At 46.9% G+C, this 21,815-nt stretch overlaps 1 protein-coding gene across 5 annotated transcripts in view; it reads right to left on the reverse strand.

Annotated features, from left to right (window-relative positions):
• The window catches only part of Kiaa1211l (KIAA1211 like), a 111,474-nt gene that overhangs the window by 16,180 nt on the left and 73,479 nt on the right, over positions 1–21,815 (reverse strand). For all 5 annotated transcript variants that reach the window (XM_029538202.1, XM_029538201.1, XM_029538200.1 and 2 more), the window contains exons 2-6: positions 18,762–18,841; positions 12,557–12,725; positions 6,596–6,731; positions 6,100–6,261; positions 3,018–3,227 (exon numbers count right to left, since the gene is read on the reverse strand). In XM_029538202.1, coding sequence (XP_029394062.1) covers positions 3,018–3,227; positions 6,100–6,261; positions 6,596–6,731; positions 12,557–12,725; positions 18,762–18,831 — 747 coding nt within the window. In that variant the 5' untranslated portion in view covers positions 18,832–18,841. The remainder of the gene's footprint in view (positions 1–3,017; positions 3,228–6,099; positions 6,262–6,595; positions 6,732–12,556; positions 12,726–18,761; positions 18,842–21,815) is intronic.

Raw genomic sequence — 21,815 nt, forward strand, 5'->3', positions numbered from 1 at the left:
TGTGTGTGTGTGTGTGTGTGTGTGTGTGTGTGTGTGTGTGTGTGTGTATGAATGTCAAGCTCTAGGGCAGTTAGAGTTATATGTAGTGAGATCCGGCCTTAAAATAACAACAAAACAAAACAAAACAAAACAAAAAAAAAAACAGAACTAAGCAAAAGAATAAAAAAACCCCAGCAACTCATATGTCCAAATGGGTGCCCGTCTATAGCCAACTAGAGGCCTGAGGACCAAGAAGGAGCAACTGTCTGTCTGGTGTTGTGTTCTCCAATCACTTTGTTTTACCCTAGATGTATCTGAGTGGGGAAAGGCTTGTTATTATCTCTTTGTACTTGGAGAGCCTGGAGTCCAAAGGCACGGAAATTTTGGTCAAGACTGAGCTAACTTATGCTGGCAGGTATTCCTAGGTGAATAGGCACTCTCTGGTCCTGGGTTCAGCACCCAGACCCACGGCACTGCTCTCCAGAGACATGCCCTCATTGAAAAACTATCCAGTTTTCTTAAAAAGTCATTTTACCAGGTCAAACACAGTGAATTGCGAGCCACAGAACAAGATCCAGAAATGTCAGTCTTAGGTTCTCTGGTTTTACACTAATGTCAAGCCAGGGCTCTACCACTGTGCCACACGCTGCACCACTGTGCCACACGCTGCACCACTGTGCCACACGCTGCACCACTGTGCCTCACGCTGCACCACTGTGCCACATGCTGCCTCTGGATCTGTACCTCCAGGACAGTCTACCAGCAGCTGGGGAGTCCCTCAGGCTCCCCCTCTTAAGCCCGTGATGCTTCCCGCTCTGGCCTCTAGTGTACCTGGCACCCTACGCTGTCTTGTGGCATTCTTTCTTCTGAAAGATCGCTGGAATCTGGACCCAGGTTCCTTTTGGTTACCACACACTCAACCTCTCCTCTCAAGAAAATGAAAATCAAGGTCAACTCAGGGCCCACAAAGGCAGTATGTGAAGATGACTCAAGGTTAGGGTCCTATGGTTGATGATATCAAAATGCTCATGACATTGGACCTTGGGCATCAGTCGGGGTGTTGCATTAAACAGTGCTCTGTTGTTCTGTGTCCTACGGCAGGAAAGGTGACTTTGGGCATGTTAGAGTTGGTTCTTGTTACTGATGTTTGTAATGCTGGGGGCCATATCCAGTGCCTTGTACAGAGAGGCAAGTGCTCTAACCCCCAGGAACATGCTCAGCTGTATTTTTTTTTTTTTAACATTTTCTAGCTGGCATCTGCTTGCTAAAGTCTGGGATGTTTGTGACCATACCTAAGCTAAGTTTTGCCAAAACTCACAATTCTCTTCTCTTGGATTTCAAAAGAAGTTGCAGGAAGAAGTCTATACAAGGTTTAGTTTGGTTTGGTTTGCAAAGGCTGCAGGTTCCTGTGACTGCTCTTTTGCTACTATAGGAAATCGTTGGTGTTGAGGCCTGGGGGTCATGATTTGACCAGAATCTAGACCAATTCAGCAGACAGCTGGGGGTCCCGTGTGGGTAGAGCACCCTCCAGCCGGGCTACCAGCAGCTACAAGAGGGGACCATGGGGGGTAAATCAGGATGAAGGCTGGCATGGAGGTGTGCTCTCCAGAGGGAGTACTTGGAGGCTGAGTAGAGCCTAAGGGTAGAAAAACCATTTCTGCATGGCCTGGTACCTCTGGCTAGCTGCAGCAGGAAGGGGCCCAACCTCTCCATCACAGCCAGGACACAGCATCATAGTGTCCACTTCAGCTAGATAATCTCCTTGGCGTTTCCTCTCGTGGGGCATTGAAATGGCTTGGCACTCTGGGACCAGAAATGCTCAGCTTGTACCAAGATGTAGAATCAGTCTAGGCTAGCATTATACCTGCATCACCAGGAAGTACCTGGTACACCATACAGTAACCACCAGAAGATGAAGCTGCCAAGCCACACACAGCACAGCTGTTCTGTCTGGCTGAAGGGAGGCTGTCTCTGTCTGAGCTCTGGGTCATAACCTTTGGCAGCTCTTCCAGTCACCAGACTAGAACTAGTCATCCAATGTTAGTGCTCCTCTTCAAACAAATTGACAACATTCCCTACTCTGGGCACAGCCTGACTGGGCCTGAGGACCACGTGCTGTAAGAAACTAAAGGTGTGAACTTTTACAGGCGGTCTGCTCCAGCTGCATCTAGACTCATAGGCAGAGCACAGTCCTGTGTGGCAAGGCAAAACACCGAGACATAACTGGCACCTATCTCTCGCTATTTGTGCTGTGGTGGGAGCCAAGGGGTTCAGTCAGATGTACTCAAGTGTGTTTCAACTTTGTAATAAAAATCAGTCTTGATATCTAGTGTTTTGCTGTGTAAGACAAAGGTTTCTTCTTTTAATAAGAATATTTTTATTCCTTTTTCCATGTCTTCTTTTTCCTTGTGTGTGGAATATCCGTGTGTATGTATGTATGTTGTGTCTGCAATTATCCTCAACCTATCTTCTACCTCACTGATTCTTGCCCAGGTAACCCTGTCAGCTTGAGTTTATAAAACTCCCATTCACCAAACAGACAACTCACTCTCTTCAGGAAGTTCCTGAAACCCAAGTGGGCCCTGCCATTTGTCTGCACCTTAGCTTGTCATGGAATCTTCAACACTTGTGATTGTGTCTTGAGAAGAGGACAGGGAAGGTTGTTACTCTGTAAGTCCTTCTCTGTGTGAGCCATTGTCCTTGGCTTGCCCTGCCTTCCACCCCCATCTTCTCTAGAGCTGAGGCATCTAAGCCCCATCAGGGTAAAAGGAGTCCAAGAATAGACGGTGTCAGGTTTGGCACATGACACCGTGGATTCTTGGTGTTTGTGGAATGAACATATCCATGCAAGTATTAATGTCTAAGAAGGGTGTTTATGCAAGAGAGACATGTCTGATTCAAGGTGCAAAAGATGAGCAAACTAGCATCTGCAGTGTGATCTTACCCACCATGGAGGTGCTCAGAAGGGCTATGAGGCAGCAGGTAGGACTGTCATGTCTGCCCACCCCATCCCTCCACTGAGGAGGAAGGCCGATTACCGAAGACAGCCGCCTCAGTTTACTCGATCGCTGGTTGCGGGGCTTCACCAGGAGCTTGTGTTTAGCTGCGGAGTTGTCCAGGCAGGAAGAGAATTCTGGAGGGTGGCTGAAGTCAACCACAGGTGCCAGGCTACCATCCAAGGTCCGAGACGAAACGGAGGCATCGCTCATGTGGTCGGGAGACTGCGGCCGGGACGAGGACACTAGGATCTTCATGGCACAAGGGACAAACACACCAAGCATTAATTTAGTGACAAGGATGGAGACTGCTACCCTACCAGCTCCACTTTGGTGCGCTTCTGGGCTCTTTAGACTGTACCTGGGACAGAGTATTTTCAATTGGCTCTTGTCAGGGAATGTTTTAGAATGTCCCTTTAGAGCAACTGACCGGGAGTTCAAAGGGTGGGGACAACCCTGAGGTCACTTCTCTTCACAGGAAGACTTTCCATAGCTACTTTCACCAACAAAACAGACTAGTCCAGTGTCTCTAGGGGTGGAGGAACCTGCTGTTTTTTGCCAAGCTTGGCATGTGGCCCAGCAGTGAGACATCAGGGTGCAGGTCACAGGAAGCATGGAGCCCCCTGTCAGCCTTTCATCTGGCAAGCTTTCTTTGTTCATTGGAAAGGGTCTTTACAGCCTCACCGGGAGTCTGGTTTTCAGCTACCATATGGTGAGTTACAGACTAGGTGTTACTAGTTTACACCTCAGCAGGGAGGAAATGTCAGCAATGAGCAAATGTGTTGCCAGGGGACAAGAAGCCCTTGGCAGCCAAGAGGAAGACTGAGAGAATACCCTAAGATGCCTGCCCCACTGAATACAGTGAGCCTCTCCTTGGAGTGAGTGTCGGCAGGCTGTCCTGCAAAGCACGGATGCTATAGTGCATGTAGCTCAGATGTGTGATGTCTCAGTCAGGGCTTCTGTTGTGGCAATGAACCACCATGACCAAAAGCGAGTTGGGGAGGAGGGGTTTATTTGGCTTATGCTTCCACAGCTAATTATCAAAGGGAGTCAGGACAGGAACTCAAATGGGGCGGGAACCTGGAGGCAGGAGCTGACGCAGAGGCCATAGAGGAGTGCTGCTTACTGGTTTGCTTCCCCTGGCTTTCTCAGCCTGCTTTCTTAGAAAATCCAGGACCACCAACTCAGAGGTGACACCACCCACAGTGGGCTGGGCCCTCCCACATTGATCACTAATTGATAAAATGCTTTATAGCTGGATCTCATGGAGGCATTTCCTCACCTGAGGGTCTTTCCTCTCTGATGACCCTAGCTTGTGTCAAGTTGACACAAAACCAGCCAGTACAAGGGTCAAGAGAGAGAATCTGGGATCCATCCTCTAGGTTCTGAGGACAATCCCATCGTCTTTAAACAAGCATGCAAACAAAGATAATAATAATGATAATGATAATAATCTGCATGTATCAGAACACTGGACCTATATATTCGTGTCAGGTTAACGTTGTTGTTTGTTTTTTGAGATGTCCCTCTATGTAGTCCTGGTTGTGCTGGTACGCAGTCTATAGACCAGGCTGGCCTTGAACTCACAGAGCTCCACCTGCCTCTGCCTGGAATTAAAGCCATGCACCACCACCCCCAAACTTTGGTTTCCTATGATGACAGTAGATTGGGTATACTACTCAATAACTGGTAAAACCTCAGAGTTCATTTTTAAATAAAAAGTCAGAACCATAGAAATAAAAAAATTAGACAAGTGTGACCCCTGCACAAGTGACCCCCATTTGGCTAATTAAAATTTGTGCACTGCAGTGGTGATCGGGTTTGGAGTTGAACTTTGTCTTCAACAAATGAAGCTGCTCCCCGAAACCCCACCCCACCCCACCCCATCCGATGCAGCCAATTGCAGATAGAACCAGCTACTGTGAGTCAGAGACTCAAGTCAGAGGCGCAAGAGATAGAGGAAGGATGGTAAAGTCAAAAGTGAATCAGCAGGTAGCTCCTCACAAACAGAGCCTGACACACAACCATATATCTAATGCTGAACAGGGACAATGCAATTGCACACAGGAGTGTTTGAAGTTGCTAACAGACATAGTTTTCTTCCACAGAGTAAGGCAACCTTCCCCATCATCCAGGCCTTCTTGAAGCTGGAGAGCAGGTGTGGGTCGGTGGCCTTCTTACTGTGACCAGAGATAGGCTCTCCCTGAAGGCAGATTCTGGGAGTCCCGACCCCTAGAGCTGACTTCAAATCAGCCGCACCACAGTCCTGACTTTTCATTACTATTACAACTACAAAAAAGAACTAGCTTGTGTCTGGGAAGAGGGAACTCTATGTACTGAAGTTGAGTGGTTACTGAATGCAATTCCAAACAGCCCAGAAGTGGTAACTCTACAGTTACATTGTAAACAACGCCCTGGCGGGCCAGGGGTGCATGGGATCCAAGGACGCCCAGCTATCAAACACTAACTCTGTTCTCACTTTGTTTTTCAAGGATCAATATAACTTGGATCATTCCCAGTACATCTGCCCTTCACATGGCTTACTAATATGGAGACAACTGCCATCCTCTTTGTCTTCTATACATGTGTACATTAAATGGATAGTAACATTCTTACCACATACAAAAGTAATATTCTTACCACATACAAAAGTAGCCCCATGAACATGCTGGGGTGTTTCTTGGTGAGATGGAGTCTATGGGGGTACAACAGTTGGGATCACTTCCTGCAGTGCCTGAGGTCAGACTCCCTGGGCTGCCTTTTCCCCAGAGGGCTTCATGTGACTCACCCAAACCAGCAGGTTCCTGCGGTCAGGACTCAGGGGCAGGGCCGAATGTTACTCAGTGTTTACTGTTCTCTTTGTGCTCTGGCCACTGTCATGGGAGGGGAGATGCAGAGGAGAGAGAGCTACTTCCCTTCTTTTCTGGCTCTGGGCATCTGCTCAGGCAAGAAAGACATGGCACCGAGCAGATGGCATCAGAATGACCACACAACCGCACGAGACGGCAGCTCAGCCTCCCTCACTCAAGAGACCTTGCTGGGAGACATGGAGGGCTTCCAGAGTTGTAGCAATGCTTAGTGTCAGGTGTGGGTGGAAATAGTCAAGGGCACAGACCACACTCGCCTTTATAGTTGTGCCTGGACCCACGTCATGCAGCAGGGACATCTCTGGGGGGCTGCGGGGCAGTCCGTCATCCTCAGAACTCATGCCAGTTTCCTCTGCCCGCTTGATAGGAAGGCCTCCTGGAGGCGGTGGCCCCATCTTCACGTTACATTGTATCTTTAACTATGAGGGAATAGTAACCATTCTTAGTGTTCTCATCAACAATAGCTAGCAACAAATCTTCCTGTTGTGATTCATTCATTCATTCAGGAAATAACTTCAGCACCCTCGCACAGTGCCCTGACCTGAATGTCTGTCCCCAGCTCCCTCACCACTGTCCTTATTCTTTAGGCAGTCACCAACAGTGAGTCAGAATGTGACTAACTTGCATGCCTCAGACCTGTGAAGAACCTGTGACCCGACTTTCAACTGTATAAAATGCTAAAGTGAGATCACTTAGAAACTTCTAGATTAACACTGGACAGACACCCAGTGAGAGTGCCAAGCGAACCCTTACCTGCAAAGCCTTGATCCGGTCACACACATTTTCTTGGGAGAACACCCGCACGGGCCGAGCAGGGTCCTGTCCCGATTCAGGAAAGAAAATACTGTCGTGGGAGAGGGCCCGGCTGCCCATAGTACCCCTGGACTCCCTAGAATAGAAAGAGCCACTGTGAGCTTCCACCACCTCCATCTGTCCCTGATCCTAGGGACTCAGAGTGAGAGAGGGGATGAATGAATGCATATTATCCCCCCCCCAAGCCCTCTGTCACACACAGTTAGCAGTTGCTTCTCTGTCCCTTTCACCATCAAACACTAGTCAGAACCTACAGAAGGGCATTTTCCTAAGAGATGTGAAGCTTGTAGATTATTTTGATTAGCGGAAAAAACGAAAGTTTGGAGGCATGAGGTCCGAGTCACAAGCCTGTGGAGAGAAAAGTCTGGCGCTGGCTGGGTCCTGTGGGAATCTGTCTCAGGTGTCCTGGGAATGTGAGGCCGTGGGCTGCGGGCTAAGCTAATGTGGGGCCCATAAGCTGGAGGCTGGAGGCACAACAGCATCTCCCCAAGATGGTCCAGACCACAGAAACAAGAACGGCAAGCCTGTAGAGATGCTCTCTGCATGGATGATCTGGCACAGTTTGTGTATCCCATCACTGTGCTTGTGACCCGAAGCGTGGAAGCCCGGCTGAAGTCTGAGGAGCTGACTCAAAGCAAGTCCCAGGACATTCATAAAATGCTCTCAGAGGATGTGGGAATTAGCCGTCAGACTTTCCTAGCCTGCTGAATAATAGGTGGAAGGAGGCGGCTGAGACCTTCAGTTAAGGAAGGAAAGCGGCCTCTGCATGCACGGGACGTCTTGTGCGCACCAGCCCCACCCTGTCCTCTTTGGGCATCCTGTCTTCTATGAGGCACTGGGGACTTGAAGGTGTGGCTCGTCCCACTGCATATCCAACTGTGTTGTAATACTATATGTATTGCATGTGCATGTGTGTGTGTGTGTGTGCGCGCGCGCGCGTGCGCGCATACACCAGAAAAGTATTCTTCCATTGAGCATCTCAGCTCAGTGGTGTTTCCTTTCTAGCCTGTAACAGCCAGCTTGCAAGTGGAAATCCAGAGTGCCTGGAGGGCTGTATCTTCACAGACACTCAGAAGGACTCAGCCACAGAGCACATGCTCCAAATGCCAAGGACATACATGCGCTTAGATTTTCTTCCTACAGTCAACAGCCTGGGTCCACCCTCTGGAATCCCTAACTACTGCCCAAACATCTCCAGTCCAGGAGTAAATAGGAGTTAGAGGCAGAAAGACGAGGCCTCAGAAAAGACAGGGAGAAACCCCATGAAGGGGCATGGACATGGTCATTTGTTATTACAGTATCTATACAATGGCAAACAACACGTGTCCCTCAGCAGCTGTCAAATCAAATGAGCTTCAGATGTCCGATGGAGGGCTGGGCAGGGGATGGAGGCACACCAAATATATTCGAAATCAGAGTGTTTGGGGTCGATGTGTATGTAGCTCGGTTGGTAGAGTGCCCCGCCTAGAATGCACAAGACTTCAGATCGCAAGATGAGACAATGAATAAAGACTGTTATGGACAAATGAGGACCCTGTACTGGCGTGGGCTTACCAGAACTCACGGGACAGAGAGTGTGGCACATCAGCTGTACAGCGCGGTGGGAACATGCAGACATGTGCTGAGCAAGTGGGCATACATGAGTGTGGTTTAAGAGGGAAGGAAAGAACTGAATGGGGAGACAGCTGTCAAAGGTAACGACAGTTACAATTTTGTCTTTGGAAACATACAATGTGTTACACAACAAGACACAAAATCAATACAAAAGGGGAATCTCTAAGACTAGGGGGAAAAGCTTAATTTTATGGCAGACATGATGGCATATCATGGCACAGTACTGGGGAGTCAGAGGCAGGAGGATCACTATGGAAACGGGGAAAGAGAAGTCACGGTTACAGGAAGAAAACAGAAAGCAATTTCGTCACAAGCCAAGCTTTTCTGTGTTAACAGGAAACGGGTTACAGGGAAATAGAGCAAGAAGTTTCATCTTCCCTGGAATTGCAGTGTCAGTGGATGAAACTGCTCAGAATTCTCTCAGAAATAAACCTATTTCCTAGTCCGACCCAGTAGCAGTCTAGAGGACACTATAGCTGAGTAGCCATCCTGGCCACCGCACCCACGCTGTGATCTCCGAGGCAAGTTCTCTCTGACAGGAAGGAAACACAGCTTGTGAAAACGATCCAAGCCAGGAAGCATACAGCACTGAACGGGGACTTCTCAGAAGCAAGACTTCAGATCGCAAAATGAGACAACGAATAAAGACTGTTATGGACTAAGGCACACTAAATATATTCAAAATCAGAGTGTTTGGGGTCGATGTGTATGTAGCTCGGTTGGTAGAGTGCCCGCCTAGAATGCACAAAGCCCGGCATGCCTTCTGGAGTACCACATGAGATCTGTGTGGTGGCTTACACCTATAATCCCAGCACTGTGAAGATGGAGGGATGGTTGAAGTGCAGGGTTGTCCTTGACTATATAGTGAATTTGAGGCCAGTCTAGGTTACATAGAATTCTGTGTAAATAAAGCAAAATTTAAAAAATTTTAAAAATACAATGTCCACAATAATCTTTTGGGGGGGGAAAGAATTTTTTCTTTTTTGGTCACAGTTAGATGTGGCAGTGTCAGGGACAACTCAAACACCACTCAAACACCAACCAAGCATTATTTTGTTTTTCCCGAACAGCTTGTACTTCAGGCTCTCATGAAGTTGACAAAGGAAAGCTATTTTTTAATTTTTGGATTTATTTAATTTACACACATGTGAGGATTTGCCTATACATATGGATAGCACACGCATGCCTGGTGCCTGAGGAGGTCAGAGAACATCGGATCTCCTGGAACGGAAGTTACAGATGGCTATGAGCCGCCATGAAGGTGTTAGGAACTGAACCCAGATCTTCTCCAAGAGTAACAAGTGCTCTTAACTGCTGAGCCATCTCTCCCGCTCCTGATAAAGGAAAGTTCTTCATAGAAGAAACCCAGGAATGTGTAAAATGGACAGAGGAATTAGAAAGTCACAGTTTTGCACTGAGGAAATGGACCATCTACACGTTAAGGGCATCATATACAAACCGGGGAGTACTGACAGCGACCACTCCGGATTAAGATTGGTAAAATAGGGCTGGAGAGATGGCTCAGCGGTTAAGAGCACTGACTGCTCTTCCAGAGGTCCTGAGTTCAATCCCTAGCAAGCACATGGTGTTTACAACCATCTGTAATGGGATCTGGTGCCCTCTTCTGGCCTGCAGGTGTACATGCAGTACAGATCACTGTACAGAATGAATAAATTTGCCTCTGATGCAGGGCAGGCCACACTCACATCCTCCAAGCTCAACCGCTAGGCCTCTAGAGTATCGGTCCTCAACCTCCCTAACCCTGAGATGTTTTAATACAGTTCCTCGTGTTGTGGTGATCCCCAACTGTAAAATTATTTTTGTTGCTACTTCACAACTGTAATTTTGCTATTGTTATGAATTACAAAATGAATATCTGATATGCAGGCTATCTGATTTGTGCCGCCCAAAGGGGTAGAGACCCACAGGTTGAGAGCCGATAATCTAGCTCACTATGAGCCAATATAGAATCAGGAGAACAAAGGCTGGAGCTTGAGTGTCCTGAGGGCAGATGCAGAGAGCAGGGTGTTCTGTAGGCAAAGGGACCCAGGGGGCTGTCACAGATGAAGCCAGGACACCCCAGCACAGGCCGTCTGCCTGTGACCTTGCAGAAGTTTCTCATAGAAACTAAAGAAATGGTCTGTTCCTCAGTGTTGACCTTGAAAAAAAGTCATCTTTCCTTCTAGAACCTCATTGTACCGGATCTCTAATCACCTTTAAATTTTTTCTTTTCTCTTTTATTTTATCCTGAATTTCACACACACACACACACACACACACACACACACACACGGTGGAGGGGGTGGTGCACGAGAGCACAGGTGCCTGTAATTACAGTCAGATGCCCACAGAAACCAGAGGGGTTGGATCTTCTGGCGCTGGAGTGAGACAGCTGTGAGCCACCTCCTGTAGGTGCTGAGAACTGAACTCAGGTCCTCTGTAGAAGGGTATGCAATCCTAACTAATGTCAATCATGTTCCTACTGTGTGCTAGTCACAGACAGATATCAAGGGCCCTGTCCCACTTTCCCTGGGTTCCTATGAAAAGGAACATGTATGGGTTGTTTCCCCAGAGCTTGGTCCTCTAGCTTACGTGCCTGTTTGTGGCTAGAGAGATCACTTCCGGGCTTGCTTTTTAAACACCAGGAGATGGCGGTGGGGTTAGTTTCCCTGGCCTAGCCAGAACTGCCCCTTCCCCCAACAACTTTGCAGTCTTACAAGGCACCTACTACCCCCCCCACCCCCCTTCTGCTTCTAGCTAGCTGGAGGTGGGGGTGGGGGTGGGGGTGGAGGCCGCGGCTGGAACCACTGGTTCTCCATCTTCAGTCTTACAGCGCCACCAAGTGGCCAGTGTAACTTCTCCGCCTCTAGAGTCAGCTCTTGGCTGGCACTTTACCCTGACATGAGAGTTGATGTTTAAAAGATCTTTCAAGCTTCCTCCTCTTCTCTGCAGTCCAAAATATGACCCTGGGGGTCACTGGGGAGACGCACAACTGTATTGTGATGAACTACAAGTTACAAATAAAAGTTTTGTCTCCCAGAGCTGCCTGAGTGTCCATCTCCAGTGGATCTGAATTAGTCAGGTCCAGACAAGACGCCATAGCCTTGCTATCCGCAGGCCTTGTTATAGCGAATGAGCCCTTACTTAATCAGCGTTCAAGTCCAGAGATGTGTGTTCTTGGTACTGTGTTCCAGGTCTTAGGGCATTCCTAGTTAATTAAACCAGGGTCCGTGTCCCAGTGCTGCCCTTTCTGTGAGACTCTGGGCAGGCTCCCTGGTTGCTTTTGGCTGGTTTTGTTAATTTCTGTTATGGTTCGAATCTTTTGCAGCTACTTTGCTCTTAAAAAACCATATCTCTGGGTGCACACATACCACAGTGCCCAGGTATGCATCAGAGGCAAGCTCCGATGGCAGTCCTTGCCTTCTAGCTTGTCTGGGACAGGTCCTTTGTTATTAACCGCACCCCCCCAACCCCAACCCCAGACCAGCTGGCCCATGAGCTTCTGCAGCATGGCCCGTTTCTGCCTTCCAAGTTGCTTCAGGAGCTCTGGAATTACAGACCTGCACGGAACCATCTTCCCAGGCATAGCTGTGAACTTCTTCCTGTTTTGTTTTGTTTTGTTTTAGATTTGTTTATTTTATGTATGTGAGTACACTATTGCTATCTTCAGACACACCAGAAGAGGGCATCGGACTCCATTACAGATGGTTGTGAGCCACCATGTGGTTGCTGGGACTTGAACTCAGGACCTCTAGAAGAACAGTCGGTGCTCTTAACCTGAGCCATCTCTCCAGCCTGTGAACTTATTTTTTAAAAGAGTTTATAAAGTTTTATTTTATGCTTTTGAGTGATTTGCCCACATGTACATACGTGTGTCATACATGTACACTCTCAGAGGCGTCAGAGAGCTCAGAATTAGAGTTACAGATGGTTCAGCCATCCCGTGGATGCTGGGAACCAAATCACAGTCCTCTGCAAGTGCTCTTAGCCACTGAACCATCTCTCCAGCTCCAATCGCCGTGACCTTTTAACCAGTTACCACACCCAGCAGGTAGTAAGTACACAACCAGGTTTCCCCCACCTTTCTCCATCCCTGTGCTTGCAAAAGCTAAAAGACACACCATGCACTAAGAAACTCCCAAGGCTGTCACATCACCCAGGAGGGGAGGAAGCTCAGGGACCTGCCAAGATACCAAGGCACTGAAAATAAGAGTTCTGGACACCTCCTGTGCCCAATGTCCCCTCCTCTTGAGGCTCACAAGCCAAGCGCACATGAAAGCAACTTACTCCAGCTCATCTTCAGAGTCATACACGGGCCCCGACTCCTCAATGGCAATGACCTCGCTCTTGGCCGGATTTTGCTTCCAGGCGCTATTTCCCGAGGGTGAGGGTGATTCCTTTCTCTTCTTCTTCCCAAACAGCTTCTTAAAAGTTTTAAATTTGGACTTTTTCTTTCCTATTCAGATGAAAAGAAAAAAGATTAGCAGTGCAGGTGTGCGAGGGGAACAGGTGAGGTCAATGCAGGTGTGAGATGGGAACAGGTGAGGGCAGTGCAGGTGTGTGAGGGGAACAGGTGAGGGCAGCACCATGTGGGTGCTGGGACTTGAATGTGGGTCCTTTGGAAGAGTGGCCGGGGCACTTGACCTCTGAGCCACCTCTCCAACTAGTAAATGAGCCCAGAGCTCTGCACCTGAGCGAGAATCAAAATCCAAGCAACCTTCCTCTCACCAGGTACCACGGTCTTTAAATCTCTCCAATATGCACCGTAAATGCTTCATACACAATGTACATATAACGTCAGAGGAGGTGAAGGCTGATCCAAGTTGCTTTTCTAATATATTACTTTTTAAGGATTTATTTTATTTTTAAAATTGTGTGCTGGGGTAGGTATGTAAGAAAAATGAGCAAATAATTGTGGCTGTTGCTACAGTGGAAAGGTTGTGGTCAGAGTGTGTTCCTCCGATGTCACCTTCATTCCTGCCCACAAGGTCTCTTAGGTCCAGAAACCCATGACTGCCCTTGGACAGCTCAGCCATGGTCCGTACTTCTCAGAGTATCTGTAAGATGGGATGGTAAAAGGGAACAGAACCCGAGCACACAAACCTGCCATGTGACACAGCCCAAGTTTGCTAAAACTGTCTAAGGCGGCTTTATTAAGTTTCACATAGAACTGATTTAAGATATAAGAGAGGGTCTTTTTAATTGTCTTTGTGCTAAAGTCCCTTCGGGAACTTGAAATGACCTTGTCTTTACGTGGGGAATAACCTGAGATTCTGCCAGCAAGAGCCAGGCAAATGTCATTGCTCCAGAGGGGACAAGACTTCTAAGGCAGTTTTCTCAATGTCCGATGGAAACTTCCTTTCAAATCAAGGGATGTTTATCTTGCGTGCAGATGGTTCTCCACGCAGAGCTTGTGCTGAAAGTCTCTCGGGAGGTCTTTGCGTTTGACAGGGACACCACCTGGCCTTCAAGTAGTCAACAGATTATTAGGTGTCCCTGGAGACCTTCACAAGTAAACAGGCCTCCTGCCTTGACACCCAGGTGCTGCTCAGGGGGTGGGAGAGTGGCTAAGCAGAGCAGAGTGTGACAGCCAAGCGCTTCTATACCAATGGAAAAACCCAGCTTTGGGCAACCTGGCACCCTCTTCTGGCCACTGCGGGCACTGCATGGATATAGACACCTAAATCAGTGAATTCACAAGCACCTCAAGAGTTAATCTTCCTCTCCTAGACTTTGTGACCCAGCTTCTTAAACAGCTATTCAGTCTGTTCTGTTGTCTCACATACATAGGGATTTATTTGCATCTTAACATTTCAAATTTACTGGCAAACGTTACCACGGAGACGCACTTGTGTGTCCAGCATCCGCAGCACCTGTCATGGTGTGTCCTTGTGCCTGCCAGGTGTTAATTATTTGTCCCTCCTTTTTCCTTGGTCAGCTATACCAGTGGCTTGTGAAGAGTTAGCTCTTCGGGGGGGCTCCGGAAGATAGGTGAGAGCACTACCCCTAAGCCACACCCCCATGCCCAGAGTTGCGATTTTTTTTTTAAGGTCCTTTTGAGGAAAGCACAATGTTTAAACCTTCTCTTCTTCGCTAATAAATACATTTCAGGAAATACAGTTCCCTCTAGGTCTGTTAAGTTCTACACATCATAAAAGTCTGTGTTTTCATTACTACTTGGTTTGAAGTATGTCCTGATGCCCACGATCTGTGTGTCTACGGAAAGGCATGCCTTCACTTCCAAGCACTTGGCAAGCTTCTATCTCTCCATTATTAATTTAGTTGGAATGTGATAAGGCACTCTGAATTTTGTTCTATTCAAATCCGTTGAGACTTATTTTATGGTTCCACGTTCTGACAGATTCCATAAACTTCCTATAATGCTCAGGAAAACAGTGTATTTTCTTTTCTTTTTTAGAGCTGGAAATTTGGGCTCTGCCATTTTCATTTTGAGTTTATATGTTATATCTGTACTAATTTTTAAAATAAATGAATTTGTCCTAACAATTTGAGAGAGAGAGAGAGAGAGAGAGAGAGAGAGAGAGAGATGAAGGTTTTACTGACCTTTCTTTAGTTGTCAATTTCTACGTCACGTTTTTTAAGGAGTCTATCAGAGGCAGGCAGAGGTCTTTGACAGCGCCTCTGTTTCCCCTTTGGGCCTGACAGACATCCTCTTTAGGTTTGGACTTCCAGGTTGGTAGTTATATTTCAAATCGCTCGAAGCTTTGAGGTACTGTTAAGAATCCGCCATGACTCTTCTTGCTCCTGTGGAGGTAGGATCCCTCTCCTCCTGGGACTTAACACTCGTAACTTGGCTTTGGCCAAATCTTTCCCACTGTATTTCTGCTGCCTTTTATTTATTCATCTTAGGAGTCATTGGGTTTATTTATTTATTTATTTATTTATTCCTTTTATTGATTTATTACTCCTCTTAGGACTCGTTGGGTATCTTTCTCTCTTTAATTAATTGATTTTTATTTGGGTACATGTGTCTGTACACTTGAGGAGCCTGCAGAGGCCAGGAGAGGGTACCTGCTGGCCTGAAGCTGGAGTTTTGGGTGGCTTTGCTGGGAACTGAACCTGGGTCCTCTGTGAGAGCAGCAAGAGCTATTAACCACTGAGCCATCTCTCCAGCCCTCACTGGGCAGCTTAAACCTGCAGGCCAGGCTATTGTTTGTTTGTTTTTCTTTCTTAACAATTCTAGAATTTTCCGGGCATCCTCTCTTAGCCCATGTGAATGCGTGCTACAGGCTCTCGTCTCTCTGTCTTTTTTGACGTTTTCCATCTTCTCCACATTCCTGGACGCTGAAGTTCCATTAATTATATTTATTTTGAAAAATAATCCACTTGTTTTGAAAGCTGGCACTATGAATTAAGATATTTTAAATCATGGTAACTATTACTCTGGTATTTACAGATCAACACAATGACTTCCTCAACCAAGATACAGAACAAGTCCGTTCCATCTCCTCACGCTTCCCCATCACTGACGAGCAGGTCCTCATGTCTGCTCTTCCTACGTCGCTGAGTCACGGTGTGCGGATCAGGTCACATGACACAGCCTTTGATTCTGGATGTTTTTCACTTAGAAGCTCATTTATACTGTTATTAAACACCAATAGGTTTTTTTTTGGTTTTTTTTTGGTTTTTTTTTTTTATTGCTGAGTAGTATTCTGTTCTATAGGTACACTGGTCGGTTAAACCACACGACCAGCTGAAGGACATTTGGTGATCACGAATAAAGTCACCTTCAGTCTTTGTGTAAACACACATTTCCACTGTCCTTAGGCCAATTCTTCAGTGTATGAGAAATGCCAAAATGTCTCTAAGTGGCTATACCCGTTTTGTATTCTACCGGGCAAAGCGTCACTACCTGTAAATTTTTTCTTTTAAGTTTTAATCTAGTTTAAAGCTGCAGTTTTTAATTTATATCACTGGAGGAATACAGATGCTGGCATTTGTCCACACGCTTAGGCAAACCATGTTTAAAAGTCCCTGGTCAATTTTAAATTAGGCCAGCTGTTGCTGTTATCTTATTTTGGATAGTTTAAAATGTATGCTGGATGTAAGGTTTTTAATCAGCATGATTTACAGTTTTCCCAATCTGTGACATATATTTTTATTTTATTTTATTTTTTTTAAGATTTATTTATTTATTTATTTATTTATTTTGTATATAATGTTCTGCCAGCATGGCCAGACGAGGGCACCAGCTTGCATTACAGAAGGTTGTGAACCACACTGTGGTTGCTGGGAATCAAACTCAGGACCTCTGGAAGAGCAGCCAGTGCTCTTAACCTCTGAGCCATCTCTCCAGTTCTGTTTTTATTTTCATAATAATGTTTTTGCTGAGAAAAAATTTAAATTTTGATGAGGTTCCACTCAGATTTTTTTTTTAGGGGTTAAGGTCTTATATCTAAGGACCCTGGTCTAGCTGTAGCTGTAGGTAATAAGTATTTCCTCTTACCCTTATAAAGGATTGAATCTCTCACTTATGTCTGTAGCTCCCTTTGAGTTGTTTTAGATCCTGTGAGATATAGATCGATGGAGCTTTTTCTTCTCTGTCTCTCTCCTTTCTGCTTTCCCTTCTCTTCTGTTTTAAATTTTATCTCACACACACACACACACACACACACACACACACACACACACACGTGAATGTTTTGCCTGCACGTATGTAAATGCACCATGTGTAGGCATCAGATCTAGACCTGGAGTTGCAGAGGGTTGTGAGTCACAATGTAGCTCCTGGAAATTGAACCCAAGTCTTCTGCAAGAGCAACAAGCCTTTCTTAACCTCCGAGCATCTCTCCAGGCCCGCTTACCTGACTAATTTGTTTGAGAAAGGGTAGCCTTGAACTTCCTCTGTAGCTGAGGATGGCTTGATGTCCGGTTTTCACCTCCCAAGTGCCCTACTCTAGGTGAGACAATTTGACAGCTCCTTTAAGGAGACCACTTGTGTCTGCACAGTCCCTGGGGTCAAGTCTGATCTAGGAGCCCTATTGACCCAAGTACAAGGTTGAGGGTCTCTGGATTTTCCGAGTCAAACAACTGAAACTACAAGTGCATAGGAAGGCCAGTTTATCTCTGGTTCAGACCTCTACAGCTGTAGCTTATCCAAGGGAAAGCCTTCCATCAGATGGGTCTCCTCGGATCCTGTATATTACCTTCTACCCACCTCGCCATCCTGCCCAACAGGAAAATGAGATTCAAAGTTTCAGAGTAAAAGACTGAAGGAAAATTTGCCTGCTTACGTTTCTAAGCTACCATTTTCCTTTCAACTCATGTTCTCATCTAGAATGTTCAAATTTTAAGAAGGAAAAGTTGGTCTGGTTACCACAAGTTTACTATTATTAGAAACCCAACACATGGATTCTCTCACTCTCTAAAATTGATTCCTCACAGTGACCAGACTGGCCTCTAATGAAGCTATTTTGTGAGGAGTTAAATACTTGCTATAACATTTTCTTATTTTAAGAGGCAATAATTTAGTGTCCCATGATACAGTTTGCATGACCATTTTTCCCCACTCGGGGTTAATCTTAAAATACCCTCACTTTGTAGTTGGATTTATTTGATAGCTACTGAAATATGACAGAAAGCTGGTCCTAATGTAAACCAAACAATCCATCTTCATACACGAAATAGAATGTCCACTGGAATAAGTGTCTGAAGGCAGAAGCCGGTGTCATGGGTTCATTATCACGGGAAGTTATCCTTCATGGGTTCATTGTCATGGGAAGTTATTCTTCCTGACCTAGCTCAAAGAAAACCAGTCCTGGGACTTTGAATTTGAACAGGAGAGGGTTGGAGACCTTTGTTAACAAATTAAGGTGAGTGAAACGGCTGGAACCGGTGAGGGTGCGCGTGGAGGGAGACCAGTGGCTTTATCAACTTCACAACTGTATCAAGACATAAACACCAGTCCCACGACTGGGTGTTCTCGGAATGTGTTCTGAAGAGCCTAGAAGCTGGCTCAGCAGAGGCTAAGATAAAGGGATTGGAAAAAGTTGTAGAAGAAGGGACAAAGGCTCTTTTGATGCAATTTCTCTGGAGAACCAGCTCATCCTGTACTTGACAAAACCTCCTATGCGTACCTTGGGGTGATAAACAGAGCCATTTAGCCTTGGCCTCTATGTGTAGCCCAATCTGGCCTTGAATGTGACTTCCCCACCCCCAAGAAGTGCGGGGACTCCAGCTTCAGCCCTGCTCCTTTGCTTTCAAGTCAACAACAGGAACATATTTGCCTCCAGGAAAAGGAAAAAGACAAAGACCCCACTCTTTGGCAGAGCAGCAAGAAAGCAATGTTGCCAGATGGCAGTAAGTGGTGAAGCTGTTGTCTTTCCAGAGACAGCATGGAGCTGGGGAATGTCTGAGCAGACCAGGTATGGGGGCTGGACATTCCCCTCCACAAAGAAAGCCACAGAGCATGGCTCCATGCATCTAAACAAAGCTCTCCCCACCCCCAAAGCGGGGCACATTGGGGTCTCACCTGCACCATCTTCCCCAAGGCCTTCGGCAGCCTCCCGAAGTTTAATGTCCATCACCCTCGTGGAAATCATATCCAGGTCACTAAAAGCAGAAGGAAATCCATGTCAGAGGAACACGTCTTCGCGCACAGCGACCGACGAGCGCCATGGCTGCGGGGACTGCTTCTGACCGTCACCTCCCCTGCACACACCTCTGAAAAGCCAGAGTCCAGGGCAGAGAGGAGACAGGAAAGACCATGTCCACAGTCACATGGGTGGCTTTCTGATGGCTGATGTCAGCAGTGTCACAGAAAACACAACGGGCAGGTCAGACATTTTCAAAGTTGCCCTCAAATTAAAACAAAACAAAACAAAACAAAAAACACCCGTAATCCCACCAACCAAGGAAAATCACAACAGAGTATCCAGTGCACCTTTAAACAGATAGCTGTTAGCCACATTAAGAAACTTGGCTTTGGTTTTTGTGGCATACTGCTGGGTTAAAATTCTTCCTGGGTGTCACCCGAATGCCAGTGCAATTTTTTTTTGTTGTTTTTGTTTTTCGAGACAGGGTTTCTCTGTATAGCTCTAGCTGTCCTGGGACTCACTCTGTAGACCAGGCTGGCCTCGAACTCAGAAATCCGCCTGCCTCTGCCTCCCAAGTGCTGGGATTAAAGGCGTGCGCCACCACTGCCGGGCCAGTGCAATATTTTAATGTCACCATTTACATGGAGTCTTCTGATTCTGAACTTGGGGGAAAATTGCAAGCAAATACAGAAGGACAGTGGACGTTTGGTGAACCCCATATAAAATTACCCTCCTTTGCCGTACCCCACACCCACGCTCACTAGGTCATTTCCAAGTAATTCAGCCCGGTTATGACAACCATTCTATCCACTTGGATTTACCCTCTTCCTGAACAAATGTTTGTGACTGACTCAACCATTATCCTGCTACAGAAATGGGTGCAACTTGTTCCTGCCTCCCGCGCCCAACCCGAGACAGCCTGCCCCTCTCTCTGGGTACAGCACATTCTATCTGGAAAGTTTTTTTTTTTTTTTCTTTTTCTGGGATTGACTATGAATCCTCAGGCTGAAAAAGAGCAGTTTGAATATTTGATTAGCCAGTTTATAGTTTGGCTTTTATACAAGGTAAAAATGACAGGGAAGGGGGGGCAGCAGATAGAATGGATATATTTAACAGCAGGACAGAAACATACACACCGTTCTGTGCTGGAGTTGGCATTAATAGTTAGGTGGCCTGTAATATAAATGTCAGGGTGTTTGTCCTCCCTCCAGGCTGGTTTCTTTACAAATTTTTCATCACTATTACATCCTCACCATCCCCATTCCCACTATCATCACCATCCTCCTTCTCATCACTGCCATCACACCATCACCACCATCATCACCATCATCACCATCACCACCATTACTTAGGAGAAGGTCTCACTATGTAGCCCTAGCAGGCCTGGAGCTTGCAGTCTAGACAAGGCTGGCTTCAAACTCACACAGAGCTGCCTGTCTTCTTCCTCCCTGTCGCAATTAGAGTTTCTATTGCTGCGGTAAAACACCATGACCAAAAACGCCTTGGGGAGGAAAGGGTTCACTCATTCAATTTACAGTTCTTCAACACAGCCCACCACTGAAGGAAGTCAGGACAGGAACTCAACCAGGGCAGGAACCTGGAGGCAGGAGCTGGTGCAGAGGCCATGGCGGGATGCTGCTTACTGGCTTGCTCCTTATGGTTTGCTCTGCCTGCTCTCTTATAACATCCAGGAACCCCAGCCCAGGGTAGCACAGGGTAGCATAACAGAGTCGAGCCCTTCCACACCAATCATCAAGCAAGAAAATGGCACAGACTTGCCCACAGGCCAATCTGGTAGGCTTGTTTTCTCAACTAAGGTTCCCTCTTCCAGAATGGCTCTAGTTTGTGTCAGGTTTACATAAAACTAGTCAGTGTACTCCTGGTTGCTGGGATTAAAGGCATTCGGCCCCACACCTATCCTTAGTTATGTTTTTTTAATTGTGTGTGTGTGTGTGTGTGTGTGTGTGTGTGTGTGTGTGNGAGAGAGAGAGAGAGAGAGAGAGAGAGAGAGAGAGAGATGGAAAAAGATACAGAGACAGACAGACAGAGTGTGCAGGTGCCTATAGCCTATAGAGGCCAGGAGAGAGTGCTGGGACAGAACCTGAGTCCTCTACAAGAGCAGTATGAACTCTCAATTTCATCACAAGGCTGAAAGCTCCCGCCACCCCACCCCTCATGCAATTCAGCTTTATGGAAATGTCTGGCCTCACATCAGTTCAGTCGAACGCTCTGACAGAGCATCACGCCCCTGGGCCCACTGGATATTAGAGCGAAGGTGGGGTATTAGAAGCAGCCCTTGCTCACGTCACTGTTGACTGACTGCCCTACATGTCCCTCTCCACGGTGTTCAGGGTCAAAGTAACAGATGACACAGCCAAAGAGGTGACCGCCTGTGACTCACCTCCCACCACCCAAGATGGCAGAGGGTTGGGGGAAAGTGGCAAAGACCCTCTTTCTGGCCTATGATCTTGGAGGATCCCAAAGGCTTGGACCTGCTTCTCCTGGGCTGAGTGTTGTCCCTGTGACAGAGCTACATCGTGCAGAGGGTTTCAGAGCAAGAAGGGACCTGGTCACACCTGTGTGACTCCTTCAATCCTCTCTAAAGGTTAATGCGGAGTACCATGAGATGCCACAACATCCAAGAAGACAAACGGTTCCCACTGACCGAGGAACCGCACTCCGCAGACCTCCTCAGCTCCTGCTCAGGTTTCCCGCTCCAACTGTCTTGCTACAGATGTGTACGCAATGGCTGTAAAAGGGAAAGAGCTTGTGTACTGGCTGGTTTTGTGTGTCAGCTTGACCCAAGCTGGAGTTATCACAGAGAAAGGAGCCTCCCTTGAGGAAATGCCTCCATGAGATCCAGCTGTAAAGTATTTTCTCAATTAGTGATCAAGGGTGGGAGGGCCCATTGTGGGTGGTGCCATCCCTGGGCTGGTAGTCCTGGGTTCTATAAGAATGCAAGCTGAGCAAGCCAGGGGAAGCAAGCCAGT

This window comes from Mus pahari, chromosome 5 (assembly GCF_900095145.1).
Source record: "Mus pahari chromosome 5, PAHARI_EIJ_v1.1, whole genome shotgun sequence".
Taxonomy (NCBI): Eukaryota; Metazoa; Chordata; class Mammalia; order Rodentia; family Muridae; genus Mus; species Mus pahari.